This window comes from Sitophilus oryzae, unplaced genomic scaffold (genome assembly GCF_002938485.1).
Source record: "Sitophilus oryzae breed Bouriz unplaced genomic scaffold, Soryzae_2.0 scaffold_1373_pilon_pilon, whole genome shotgun sequence".
Taxonomy (NCBI): domain Eukaryota; kingdom Metazoa; phylum Arthropoda; class Insecta; order Coleoptera; family Curculionidae; genus Sitophilus; species Sitophilus oryzae.
In genome coordinates this window covers 315,953-331,726 of record NW_022146030.1, presented here as the reverse complement: position 1 = coordinate 331,726, position 15,774 = coordinate 315,953, and the positions used below count along the sequence as shown (strand labels likewise).

The window sequence follows — 15,774 nt, the reverse complement described above, 5'->3', positions numbered from 1 at the left end:
CAAAAAAATCTGACTAGACGATATTTATTAGCAGTTTACCCGGTATATAATATCCGTTTCCCGATTTTACAACACCGATAGCCGACTACATCCCCAATAAATATCTTCGACTCCACTCCTGCACTAATTATATATTTGCGTGGGTCGTCTTGGCGCAGAATCCTCGCCTGGACCGCCGATCTCGTCGTTTTATCAACCCACTGAAAATATCTGCGCCGTCCCGTGCCCTTGTTAAGCTAACTCCGAGAAAAATCGATCGCCATACTCGAAAATTTATACCACCCAGCTCGAATAGAAAAAGAAATATCCGGCTCGCTCGCTAATATACCGAAGTAAGGAAACGTCCAATCGTTCGAAAATTATTCGGATGTAAATTCGCTTTGATTGTTTCATCGGGAACCACCTTACCTCCTCCGCAGGTGGGAGGTGTTTGGTGACCAAAGAAGTACGTTACGGTAGGAACAACAAATGAGAGGATACAAGAGGAGAGTTTAGATAACGGGGTGGTTTCACACCCTAGTGTAGTTTTGACTGTTTTTGAAATATGTTAACCACTACCAGCTTATTTCTGATTCTAGTGAGCTGTCTAGCTTATGGTGAGTATATACTGTGTGAAGTATGAATAATACAGAACAAAGTATGAACAAGTATTCTAATGCACACTATTTTTATTATTATTTTTTGTATATTAAAAAATACTTCATAGTTATAGAAATTAAACATATATGTTAGACATTTAAATAAATTGTATTATTCCCAAAAGAGTTATATTTAATTGCAACATCTTTTATTTTCAATTGATATCCGTGAATCTAGTTATCTTATGATACACTTTAATCGATGAACAATGTTAGTGAGAAATATTTAAGAATATATATAAATATACCATATTTTTCTAAATATATAAGAAAAGAATATATAAAATAAAAATGTCTATGCCGATTCTCTTAATCTTAAAATTCACCCTATCATTTAGTTATTACGATAAACAAAAGTAAAAAAAAACTGAGTTACCTACCTTATTTATAATGTAATAATATTTTCTATGCAAGATTTTATAAATAACATAATAATTCTATCAACTAAAATCATTATGGAACATATCTTTTTAAATCACTATCGACTAGTTAATTTATTTTGGTATACATATTATCCTTTACCTTTCCATGTAACAATTTATGTACATGAATCCATTTTTAGTATCCATAAAGAATACATATTTTCCTTATTTATATTTAAATACATATAAATCAGTTACACTGAAGCAAATACTTTTTGCCTTATGGCATACTGTTGTATAAACCAAAAAGAACAACGAAGCTAATTAACTTGATCTCGATTCTAGATTTAGTTATTTATTGTTTAGTTATATATATTTTGTTATTTTTTTGAAACTTGTGGAAAACTAAGAAAAAAATAAAAAAATCACAATATTTATGCGTTCCTGCAGAATATTGCAGTAAATATAAACCTAGCTATTTTAGTTTGTTTCGGTATCCTAATTATTCTAGCTAGTTTTCATAATATTTCTTGTGTCTACGGTAAAACATATATTAAATATTTTTTTTTGGTATTAGGTATCGTATATATACATATAATATTTGGGACGATCATCCAATGAATTATTATGATTTGTTTGATTGGGATATGTGGTATATATTATACTATATTTTTTTAATTTAGAATAAAATCGAGGATATTATATGCATATACAGAATATATTACAGCATTAAACTCAAATTTAATGTCATATTAAATTGTCGTATACAAGCTGAAAAGTACAATAAACATTTACTAATTGGATAAAATAACATCTGCATTTTAAAAAAATCAAAAAAGTTCGAGGAAACCATATTATTCTACTATTTACGAGATCTTCTGCAAGATTCTTGCTGCTTCGACGCGGCTATAATATCGATCCGGACCCAGCCCAACTTTTGAATGAATCCATTCATTCATAAATATACCCAACGACTTGATGCTTCTCCATATAAAATTTTATCTCATATATTATACGTAATACTTTAAGCTAACACAACTAGAATTATTTTAATATTTTCAAATGATCAATTTAAAGAGTCATTCTGATGACCCACAAGAGTGCGTTAGGCGTTTTTCTCTTTTTATTTAGGTTTAACACTATCTCAATAGAACGAACTGATGCAATAATAAAATCTAATGATATCTGTGTAAAACAGTTTAAAATTTCCCACTTCTTCTTCTTACGACGCCGTCTCCTTTCGAAGGTTGGCGATCCAAATAGCTAACGTCATTCTAGATACAGCCATACGAAATATGTCGATTGATGTGCAACCAAACCATCTACGAATGTCCTTTAGCCAGGAATTATGGCGTCTGCCGATAGATCTTTTGCCCTGGACTTTGCCTTCAATTATTAATCTGAGAAGTTCATACTTTTTACCCCTCATTATGTGGCCTATGTAGCGTGTTTTTCTTTCTTTGATGGCAAGCATGAGTTCTTTCTGTTTTCTCATTCGATTAAGAACCTCCACATTTGAAACTCTTTGGACCCATGATATTCTAAATATACGGCGGTAAATATACATTTCGAAGGCATCTAGTTTTTTTTCTAACGATATGTCAAGAGTCCAACTCTCACACCCGTACAGGAGAACTGAAAAAATTTAGCATCTGACCATGCGTACCCGTAGCTCCAAACTCAAATCTGACCTTGTGAAAAATTGTCTCATATTTATAAATGTTTTTCTAGCCTGTTCTATGCGGCTTCTAATTTCTTTCTTCGGGTCGCATTGATCATTTACAATACACCCCAAATACTTGTATGAAGACACTTGCTCTACTGGGTCACCGTTGATATCCAGGTGAATCTGCACAGGTGTTTTGGTGAATGCAAGAACCTTCGTTTTTGTGGTATTTATGAGGAGACCGCAGTTTTCACTATGCCGAACTAATTCATTCATTAGCCTCTGCAAATCTTGTTCATTTTCGGCCAGCACAACTGTATCGTCGGCATACCTGATATTATTGATCACTTTCCCGTTAATCTTAATTCCACATTCGATTCCTTCTAGAGCTTCTTTGAAGATAGCCTCTGAATATATATTAAATAAGAGCGGTGGCAGCACACAGCCCTGTCTTACACATCGTTTAATCGTGATTTCTTCTGACGATGTTCCTTCAATTTTAACCACTGCGTTTTGCTGCCAGTAGAGATTTGTAATCAATCGAATTTCTTCTCTATCTATTCCGGTTGTTTTGAGGACTTCTATAAGTTTTTGATGGTTAACGCAGTCAAAGGCTTTTCTATAATCTATAAAACAAGCGATTACATTGACATTCATGTCTCAGCAACGCTGAGTGATAACGTTTAATCCGAATAACGCCTCACGAGTACCTAGGCCACTGCGAAATCCAAATTGAGTTTCGTCTAGGTGGTATTCGCATCTTTTATAAATTCTGGTGTGAATTATTCTGAGAAATATTTTGAGGACATGGGACATCAGACTTATCATGCGGTATTCATCACAGTTCGAAGCGTGGGTTTTCTTTGGAAGGGTAATAAATTATTATTATTTCCCACTACCTTAAATATAAAAAATGTTTATTTATTTAATTCTGTATTCAAATGAAGAATAATATTCAATGTGCTTCATTGAACAAAAAATAAAGCAAACTAATTATTTTATATTTTGTCAACATGGACATTGAATGAACGATTTTTGATTGTAAAGGCGCATTCTCACGACTCACGACTTGACAAACAATTGTAATTGGTATACAGGATATACACGGCGCGTAAGGATTTATACAGAATTTCTAAGTTATTTATTATAAGAACTACACCGCACTCCCGCCAGACCCTGTAGGCCTATAAAAAAGACTTAGCAAGTACACGTGTCGTGAGAACGCGCCATAATACTTATAATCAAGTAAGAAAAAAACTAATATGTACTTATATCTTACTAGTTTATATTTCAGGATATCAATTGTTTTTTGATGATTTTTATAAATTATTCACCATATTTTAATTTATGTATTAATAATCTGGTTGTGAGTCTGGATAGATTTTGATGAAAAATAATTTTATACAAAATAAAATAATTAATATAAATATAGATTATTTTTAACCTATTACAGAATAGGTAAAATAAACAATGCCACAAGAATTAATTTATACGCAGTGCACAAACAAAAACAACATCAGCGGCTTCATTCTCTACACCAGAGCAAGAACAATGTGCCCATTGCTTGCACTTGGAAAACTGGATCCAGCCTTTGGTTGGTTCGGAATACAAATAATGACAGTACAAACACTCTGCATCGTTTTCTTCACCAGAGGGCGACTGTTTCTCTTGAGGTCTTGAAGAAATCTTTTTAATCTAGTGGCCATATTCCAGTTGCTCGAAAGGCATTGTGTGCCGTAGATGTAGTAGCTGCCTTTTGAAATGCTTTTCCTATCAATTATGCAATTTGAAATTGTGTTCTGATTCGCCCAAGGTTTGTAGGTTTGTTCTTAACCACTGTTTTGAAACATCTGAGTAATATACCGATAAAGGTTTGATAGAAGCCAAGTGGCTGGAGTCTATAAGTGCAGTTCGTACAAAATTTCTTCTATAATAAAGATCTGGTAAAAATGTCATTCTGTATCCAACCACTCTCATAGCATTCCGCATAGGATCCGCCAGGGGCGTAGGTCATCAACACTGGTTTAAATCGTTTGCGCGGAAAGACAAACGTTGAGGGCAGAGCTTCATCAAGTCAGTTTAAAAAAAAAACTTAAGTCTTAAGTAATATCTAAAATCAAAATGATTTAAATCTTAATTCAAATTCAGCATAAAGTTCGAATGATTTAAGTATTAAGTCTTTTATTTCAAGTCAAGTCATTTTTGTAAAGACTTAAATCAACATAATGTTATCTAAGTAGTTTTTATGACTTAAGTCTATATTTTCGATTTAAATCTTAATGATCTGTAAGTTAAGTCAGTAAAATGATTTAAATCAATTTAATTAACCTCAAGTCAAGACAACCAGAATTCAATTTGAGTACCTTTTTTTAAATGTTAGTATTAATTTTCTTGTATTACCAATAATTAAGCGATTTTCTTATTGAGTATCATATTATTAATTTATTGTAGGTACAGATGAGAATAAAACCACTTAAAATAAAACGATTTATTTTCAGAATAACTAATATAATCAACAATAAAAAAATAAACATAAAAGCGTAAAGAACATAAAAACGCCAATTATATTAAATTAAATTTTGTGGTACTTGATGTACAGGATGACCCATTTTCGCGTATTTTACAGGGTTTCTCGTTTATGAGCCTAAGTACAAAGATGCGGTTTTCACATTACTATGCTATTTTTTTATGAAACTAAAAATTGTAAACACATATTTCTCATAGCCCTCTTAGTTGCATATACAGGGTGTCCCAGACTGAGCGTGCATTAGAAGTTTCTAGAAAACTATAATATCTAGATCGGAGATTTTTACACACATGCACATTACGGTTTCACAACGAGATCTATCGATTAAAAATATTTTCAATATGGCGGCACTTCCGAATATAGTGGATATTGACAGTAACTTTCTTATTTTAAATGGGTACCCCCATTTTTTTTACATATTTAAATTTTCTGTAAAATTTTATGAATTTTGATATTAAACACTCTATACCTAACATTAACCGTTTTCGAGGAAAAAAATATTTAAAATTTTTGGAGAAAAAAAACTGCCTGTTAAAAAAATCTGTATAGACTAAAAGACAAATTTAGTGATTATCACAGCTACTGTGATATAAGGAGAAGACATGTGACTAACTATTTCAAAAATTAAATTGTTCGAATGTCATATAATATTGACTGTAGCTGTCATGGAATTGAGCGATTAAAAAATTATCATAAAACATTTTTTTCAAATGGAAACCCACTTTTTTTATTTCACTGGTGAAAAGGTTTTTTAATTCATGACTTTTTAATTATACATGTTCCTATACCTAAAATAAATCGTTTTTAAGTTATTTAGGATTTAGTTTTAAAACGTATTTTTTTCTTGATTTTATCTAGCTTCCGTTGACATTAAGTGTCAAAGCATCAGACAATTTATATCATTCTGTTAAAAGTTAAAAGACTAATTATTTGAATTTTGTATATTATAAATGCTGCTGGTAAAACTTTATAAAGTGATAAAAATATATCTCGTATTTTAGTGATAGCTAATGGCAATATGACATGGCCAGATATAGTTTTACATCGTGTGACGTTTAAAGTCATAAGCTACTGGTTAAAAAACAAAAAAATATGCACTTTAAAACTAAATCATAAATAACTTAAAAACGATTTATTTTATGTATAGCAACATGTATAATCAAAAAGTAATGAATGAAAAAACCTTTTCACTAGTGAAATAAAAAAGTGGGTTTCCATTTGGAAAAAATGATTTATGATAATTTTTTAATCGCTCAATTCCATGACAGCTACAGTCAATATTATATGACATTCGAACAATTTAATTTTTGAAACAGATAGTCACATGTCTTCGCTTTATGCCACAGTGACCGTGGTAATTACTAAATTTGTAGTTTAGGCTATACAGATTTTTTTGCCAAGAAGTTTTTTTCATTCAAAAATTTTATTTTTTTTTCTCAAAAACGGTTAATGTTAGGCATAGAGTGTTTGATATCAAAATTCATCGAATTTTACAGAGAATTTAAGTATGTAGTAAAAAATAGGAGAACTCCCCATTTAAAATAAGAAAGTTGCTGTCAACTTCCGGTATTTCCGGAAGTGTCGCCATATTGAAAATATTTTTAATCGATAGATCTCGTTGTGAAACAGTAATGTGCAAAAAATCTCCGATCTAGATATTACAGTTCTCTAGAAACTTCTAATGCACGTTCATTGTGGGGCACCCGGTATACAGGGTGAGTCTTAAATAAGTGCAAATATTTTTAGGGCTGGTTTCGATAAAAGAAACACATTTTCTCTTTACCATTTTTCAGATAAGTCCAAAATAACCGAGTTATTTAAGTTTGAAAATTTAAAGAAATTAATCTTTTTTGAAAAAATTTTGAGAGCCACCGGATTTTTTCTGTATTTGCATCCCTTTTAGTGCCGTAACCATAGAGTAAAGCCGTAACTATGGTAATGTCAGAGATTAAGAAATTATACCGTGGGAAAATTTGCGGCGAACGGGCAGTTCTAAAAAGTTTTCGAAAAATATACAGGGAAATTTAAAACAAAATGCACGATTTTCAACATCTTTTTTTTGAGAAAAAAACCTCATAGACGTGTTCCTGGGATCAAAATATACCACCCCTGAAAATATTTGCACTAAGACACTTTGTATAGGGCGAAATTGAAATTGTTACATTTTTCGACTTCCCTCATATCTCGGACATTATAACTTATCGAACAGGTGAAAATCGAGCTCCATAGAGATTTCCAAGTAAAATTTAGTGGCGCAACTAAAATCAAGATACGAAGAGGGTCGAAAAATGCAAAATTTTAAAATTCGCCGTGTATTTCAGGAGCTTAAAAGACTAGGTTTGCACTATACTAGGTGTGTGAAAAAGAAATGCTGCTGTTAAAAATTTATTATAAAAATCATACTTAAGCCTTTTATAAAACTTTAAGACTTAAATATTTTTCAAAACAAAACCTTTGAAGGCGGGTAGAAGGACAATAACTCACAATCTTTAAGTTGTTTAATTTAAATTTTAATGCTTAAAAAAACAAGGGGGGCGACATGTTTCTGGAATTTAAACTATTCCCATCATCAGGCCCAAAGCTAAAACAATTACAGAGGTCAAATTTATAAAATACAATCACAAGTTAAAAAGTCAAAATTTTTTTTACAAAGTCAAAAAGTTATATCTATCACAAAAATTGTTCAATTACAGATAACAATATGGTATGCTAAATTTGAAAAATTAAAAACAACTAAACTAAAATCATAAGGTGAGGGGAGCCGTATAATCAGCTATAATTAGATAAATTGAAAGAAAAAACAAGGCATTAATCAAATCATACCTCAATGCACAATTCAAAGAAATTGACTTAAGCATTAATTAAATTTATTTTGAGTGATATATTTTTTTATATATTTTTTTTGTATTAGTAATGTAAGTTGAGAAATTAGTAATGTAAGTTGTCTCAACTTACATTACTAATACAAAAAAATATATAAAAATATACAGGGTGAGTTTCCTACGATGTTCTCTATATGTATCTCGGAAACTACTGGAGATAGAGAGTCGGTTAAATGGGGAAAGAATTGCAGTTTTGTAGATAATCACATCCTTAATGAGACTGTGTCCTCCATATTTTTCTAAAGCCTGTCATTTTTGACATATGACACAAACATATGTTTTTTAAATGGAAACCCTAGTTGGCCATGACTTCATAAAAAGCGCCATTTTTTAAGCTTTTCAGCGATATAAGCTATAATATGTTTTCTTCGAAAAATTACTGAGTTATAGCCAATTCTTATCATTTTTAAACAATTTCACTTAAGTTAGCCATGGAAACAAGTTTTTATCGTCTTTGCTCTGATAAATGTGAAGGGTATTAAGATATTCTTTGGTGAAGGTCTCACATCCTAACTTTGTAAATTAAAAGCGTGTAGGATTATTGGTTCAACTTTTCTTGACCATACATTTTCGAGGATGGGTTGACCGGTGAATATTACGTTTTTTAGAGAACGGTTTTCAAGACATGACAAATTAAATTTAGATACTCGCGCATCAATCGAGTGGTTTCAACATGACTTTCACTACGACACACACCAAATTTACTTATAGCCAATTCTTATCTTTCTTGGCTAATTTCACTTAGATTGCATGTTATTCTTATTCAGTTATGATTTATAACTTATAAAAAGTCAGAATAAATTACAAAACTTAAATAAATAATATCACTACATACACTTTAAGTTATTTTAGAAAATGTTCAAAAAATCCGCCATTGTTTTGGGAGTTGCATCTTTTTAAAACTGAATTACTACCTATTCTCACAGAAGGACCTGTCGACTTAATTAAACTTCTCTCGTACCGCCACTTCGAGTGCCTCTCTTAATTCATAAGTTATTTTGTAAACGTTATTGTTAACTATACCGCATAAAAAATTCTAAAATGGATAGACCAGGTGATCGAGGAGGCCCATGCAATTAGTCCACCTTTTCTTATCCCTGCGTTTGTATAATTATTATGATATAAATAATTTTCACATTTCTTTCATTATGGGGGGTGGGGGGTGGTGTATCATAATGAAAGTCATGTTGGAACCACTCTATTGATGTGCGAGATCAACACGCTTTTCTTCATTTGAAAAATACATATTTACAATTTGTGTTTATTTTAATTTACAAAATTTGAATGTGACGGCTTCACATTTCTGAGAGCAACGGCGATTGAAGTCGTTTCCATGGCTAAGTGAAAATGTTTAAAAATTATAAGAATCGGCTATAACTCAGTAATTTTTCGAAGAAAAGATATTATAGCTTATATCACTAAAAATCTTAAAAAATGACGCTTTTTATGAAGTCATGGCCAACTATGGTTTCCATTTAAAAAAACATATATTTGTATGTCGTTTTTAGAAAAAAACGGAGAACACAGACTCATTAAGGATGAGATTATCTACAACTTTTATCTGAAAACTTTTTGTCTAACATAGCTTATAATGGAATTAGGGACAATTTTTAAAATAGTCAAAATTTGTTTTTTTCGAAATATCTAGTAAGCCATGTATTTTATCAAAAATCTGAAAGGCGCATATTTATGACCCCACAAAACTGCAATTCTTTCCCCATTTAACCGACTCTCTATCTCCAGTAGTTTCCGAGATACCAATAGAGAACATCGTAGGAAACTCACCCTGTATATGACTCAAAATAAATTTAACTAATGCTTAAGTAAATTTCTTTGAATTGTGCATTGAGGTATGATTTGATTATTGCCTAGTTTTTTCTTTCAATTTATCTAATTATAGCTGATTATACGGCTCCCCTCACCTTATGATTTTTAGTCTAGTTGTTTTTAATTTTTCAAATTTAGCATACCATATTGTTATCTGTGATTGAACAATTTTTGTGATAGATATAACTTTTTGACTTTGTAAAAAAAAATTGACTTTTTAACTTGTTGTGATTGTATTTTATAAATTTGACCTCTGTAATTGTTTTAGCTTTGGACCTGATGATGGGAATAGTTTAAATTCCCGAAACATGTCGCCCTCTTGCTTTTTTAAGCATTAAATTAAACCGCATAATTAATTAAACAACTTAAAGATTGTGAGTTATTGTCCTTTTACACCCGCCTTCAAAGGTTTTGCTTTGATAATATGTACTCACACTGGGTTAGAGAACGTTTAGTTTTAAATATTTTTGATGACTTAAGTCTTTTATAAAGACTTAATTTTTTTTAATAACTTGAGTTTTTTCTAAAAAGACTTAAATCTTTTACTATTTCGGAGTAAATATTTAAATCATAAATCGTTTTGAAAAATACTTAAATCTTAAGTCTTAAGTTAGCTTTCGAAAAATGACTTAAAATCACGTGACTTAAGTCATTAAAATTATTTAAATCCAAAAAAGACTTAAGCTTTTTGTGAGCTTGCAGCTCTGATTGGGGGCATATATGATCCATTCGCACTCACACAGAAAACAGTAGTTACCATCTGACCTAATTCCGCCGAAGTTAACAATCCATCTTGTTCTATTTTCTTTCGTACATTTTTGGTAAACTTTTAGGAACGGTCGTCATACCGGTTTGATCGACATTAAAAAATTTTATTATTATTATTAATAATACCCTATATAATATATATTATATAGGGTGTGCTATTTAAAAAAATTTGAGATTTTTTAATTTTAAGTACCTAGTTGGAATTCATAAATATATTTTGAACACCCGGTAGCATCTAACTAAAATATCTCTACAAACACTCTGTCAATTTTAAAACTTCCCACCCTAATATCTTTTTTGCAATTAAAAATATGAAAAATCGGAAAGACACGTCAATTTTATTTGTAACGGGGACACTTTAAATGAATATTTTTAGCCTTTTTCTTTCAAGCCCCTAGGAGGGGTAGATGTCACCCTTACAATCTTAAATGGGAATGGGGGTCAAGTGCCACATCTTCGACTTCCTTTAAAACGATGTACCACTTGACCCCCATTCCGATTTAAGATTGTAAGGGTGACATCTACCCCTCCTAGGGGCTTGTAGCCCTCCTAAAAGGCTAAAAATATGAATTTAAAATGTACCCCTTACAAATAAAATTGACGTGTGGAAAGAAAAAAAAATCATATTTTTAACTGCAAGAAAGATATTAAGGGTGGGAAGTTTTAAAATTGACAGTGTATATCTTTTTCTTCATCTCTATAAAACCCTCCTACTAAATTTTAGTAGTCTAACTTCATAAACAATGACACCACTAAACATTTTTTACAACACTGAAATCTAGTATTTGTTTAAACAAATTCAAGTATTATAAAAACTATCAATTTTAGGTATATAACATTATACAGGATGGTCCGAACTGTATTCCGGAAACTTCGGTAGCATATCCTGCAGATAAAAAGAAGTAAAAAAGTTCTTATAAATATATGTCCTAAACTGCTTAGTTTCGGAGATACAGGGTGTAGAAGTTTCATTTTTATTTTGATTTTTTCTAAATAATTTCTCAAGTAACGTCAATATTTGGATGAAAATTGGGGTGTCTGTTAGTTTTTTGACATGAACAATTTGATTTTGATGTCATTATGACTCCTATTTGTAGAGGGCGTCACCTATAAGTGTTTTAACTGTTTTGAAGAGTAATTACTTTTTGTCGGTACCTGTATAGAACTACTGAGTAAAAAAAATATACATTTTCGTAATTTTTTACGAAAAAGAAATGTCTCGTGGTAAAAATCATTACGAGCAACGGTTCTCGAGGTATTTAGAATGGAAATAGTCAATACCTGTCATTGTTGACAAAAAAATAAACATGTTGAGTAGATAGTTATTTGGCTGAAATAATAAATTCGGGAAATCTTTATTTTTTTAAGTTAACCATAAAATTTTCTTCGAAAAAATGATGATTTGGCACACAAACATTTCAAAGTTATGATTTCGGTCTATTAACTATTTAGTCAACATATTTGATTTATGTCAATGATGTAGGTATTGATAATTTCGATTTCAAATATCTCGATAACTTTTACTCGTAGCGATTTTTATTAAGAGACCATTTATACGTTAATAACGTCGTAAATTTATTTTTTTTTCTTAGTAGTTTTATACAGGTAAGACTTTACTCTATCGTTGACTCAGCTTTTACAGCTAGTTTTAACTAATTTTTATTCTATTTCAGTACAATGCGACCTAGAATACCAAGTCAACCAGACGTCGTCGGTTGTTCATCCAGGAGCGGCACGGCAAATGTTCGGATCTAGTTCTTTACGCCAAGCAGGAAAGAAACCTATTCTCGCTACCGGTCAACGTCAATACGGCGTTCGAACTACATTGAAGCCTGAACATGATCAACCTGACATACCCTTTCTTTATGATTTCCCTTTGCCAATACCCGCTTATGCTATTCCATCGATCTATCAAAAAGACCTTGATAAACAAATTCAGAATAGAGGTGGAGGGTCGATAGTTAACGGAATGTATGGTGGAAGGATGGAGTATCAATTGCCAGGAAATATTAATTGGGGAATGATAGGTGGTAAGCTATTTCTTATTCATTTATTACGAATGTTTAGATTAAGCTGTAAGAAACATGCACGAGCCAACCGAATGTAATTTTCTTAAGGGTAATATTGATGTATAATATAGGTAAGATATTGCTGATAATGCTACCGCCTTTAGTCAAGGTCAAGTCTTCCAGTCAAGTCCTTTGAGGGGACTCAACTTTAAAAACACACAACCAAACTTATATGGAATCATCTATTATTTGTTATAATTTTTGGGACGTATGAAAATTTTGTGTTTATGAATAAAACTCAGTCCTACCAATGACTTTTAATAAAAAATAATCCACATAGCAATAAAAAAAATAATCATTTTCCAAAATAAACAAATTGGATTTTTTTTGGTTTTCTAAAACGTAATTAAGATTTAATTTTGTAATGGCCAAAAAGCAAAAACAAAAAGAAAATTGATAATTTTAATATTCCTTGTTGCCACCCCTAGCCCTTATGCAAGCTTCTATCCGCGCTTCTTCATGAATAAGCCGTGCAAGATTTCCTGGATTGTTTTGGCGAGCTCTCACCCTTCTTTTGAACTAGTCCCACAAGTGTTCGATAGGGTTTAGATCTGGTAAACATGCAGGTCAGTCCAAAACTATGACACCTTCCGTTTCGAGACATTCTCTAGTCACTCTGCTGGTATGGGGAGGTGCACTATAACAAACAACAACAACAACAACAATAACAACAAACAACAACATCAACACAACGCTTTATTGTGCAAAAAGCCAAAACAGCTTCATCGACAAAGCACTCACAAACAACAAAATCACAAAAAAAAATACAAACAACAAAAACTACACAATACAAATAATACAATTCAAAAAAAATTAACTCTTTAAAATTACAAAAAGAATATACATGGACAATTTTAGAACAGTACGCAGTAAATAGATATAATTTTAAAGTTATAAAATATTAAATACTTGACCTTTGACCAGTGTGTGAGATTATTAAAATTTTTTTTTTTGATTATCTCTCGTGTATGAAGTTAAAGTTATCCCCAATTGTAGCTCTCCAAAGACTAACGATTGGTTCTAGCACCAAATCAACATATCTCCGACTCGTTAAAAGTTTTTTGAAGTGGCAACATTGGAGTTGTTGCTCCGAGTTTAATACCTCCCCAGAACATTACAGTTCCTCCTTTATATCTTGGTACAGATTTGGCAGCCCAGTCTCTCACTAGTCTCGCTCGTCTTCCTGGAGCTCTGAGAACCCGAATTCGATGGTTATGCGATCTTAGGCCAATTCTGGCCTCGTCCGAAAAAAGAACACTTTGTCAATTCTCAGTTGTCCAGTTTTGATGTTAAAGGCATCAATTTAGCTGGTCAATTTTATTTTGCCGACGTAACTGTGGGATCCGTAACTCACTCCTACTGTAAAACCCTCGAGCACGAAGCCGTTTTTTATGGTTTCAACTGAAACGTTTACACCTGTATCTGCCAGAAGTTGTCTTTGTAGCTCTGGATGAGAAACATTGGGATTTATTCTAGCAATTTTGCACACAAGGCGGTCTTGTTGTTTAGTTGTGACTCTTTGACGACTTTGTCTGAGCCTATTCTTATGTGTTTCTAATTCCAAATATCTTGCATATGTTTTCGATACAACACCGTGGCATTCCTTATTCGGTGAGAGCAATAATGCTTCTCCTCTGTACATTTCTTAATTCTACTAAGGCACTTTTTTAATTTTTTTAGATCGAATGAAAATTACCGTACAATCGTGATTTACTGAACATAAAATTCAAAAGAAAATAAGTCGCGGCAGTCGTTTATTCTTTATTATCATATATATTTACAACAAAAAGCCTTATCTAAAAGTTGTATACCAATTTTTATCCTTGCAAGAAATTTAATCAGACATAAAGAGTTATTCCATATAAGTTTGGTTCTGTGTATATTTGTTTGAGTTTAAAACCAATATTAAACAACCCGCACGAGCTAATTTTGAAGTTGGAAAGGCTAAGCACTCCCTAGCCCTTTCTAGTTGCGCCACTGGATTTTAGTAATGTATGATATATGTTTCCATGCCAGCTAGATAGCGGGTGGTCAAAACCGGACGGGGTTTATTAAATTTTAATCGTTACTCTAGGTAACTGAATCGTTTTAGTGATAGCGCAGTATTCATTGATTTCAATTTTCTTGTTATTCTCCAGTCTTAATTTATTCATCCTTACCAAATCGTGTACATCTTTACAATGTTCATAAATTGTCTACATTTTTCTTGCTATGATATTATTCAATGGACACTTTAAATTTTCTAGATGAGCCTTCTTTTCATATCTGCAGTAAAATTTCTAGCATCTCTATTTTTTTGTTTATTTTGATATGAGTATATGCCTAAATATACCGGGTGTCCCAATATTCCGTGGACATAGAACTACCACGTATTTTTGGAATCAAAATAAGTTCATTGGACACAATTTACCTCTATACAAATGTAGTTCGTTTGTCCGTGAGAGGGCATTATGTAAACTTTAATAAATAATCACTTTTTAAGATATTTAAGAACCAATATTTCGATTTAAAGAAGATTTGGAGTTCCTGAGAAATATTTTCCAACTCCACCGCCGTGCGACCACTGATTTCTCTTCGTAAAAAGGTCCTTCTAGTATTTACTACATTTTTTATCTCTTGCCAAAACCACAACATTCCATAGTTTTTTGAGAAAGAAAAATTAGAGATTTTTGTGTTCCAAAGCAGACGTACAAAATATATAGGGAGTTCCAATATTCCGTGGACATAGAACTACTACGTATTTTTGAGATCAAAATAAGTTCATTTGACACAATTTACCTCTATATTAAAAGTAGTTCGTTTGTCCGTGAGAGGGTATTAGGTAAACTTTAAAAATAATCACTTTTTTAAGGGCAAGTTTTGAGGGCATCAATCAAAAACAAACATAAAAAAATAAACAAAATCCAATCGTTAATTAATATATAACTTATATGTATTATATTATATATATATATATATATATATATATATATATATATATATATATATATATATATATATATATATATATATATATATATATATATATATTTAAT

At 31.4% G+C, this 15,774-nt stretch overlaps 1 protein-coding gene across 1 annotated transcript in view; it reads left to right on the top strand.

The window, feature by feature from the left end:
- The first annotated feature begins 231 nt into the window (after nt 1-231).
- Nucleotides 232-15,774, top strand: part of LOC115875329 (low-density lipoprotein receptor-related protein 4) — a 169,859-nt gene continuing 154,316 nt past the window's right edge. The window contains exons 1-2 of the mRNA XM_030890751.1: nt 232-596; nt 12,344-12,700. Coding sequence (XP_030746611.1) covers nt 545-596; nt 12,344-12,700 — 409 coding nt within the window. The 5' untranslated portion in view covers nt 232-544. The remainder of the gene's footprint in view (nt 597-12,343; nt 12,701-15,774) is intronic.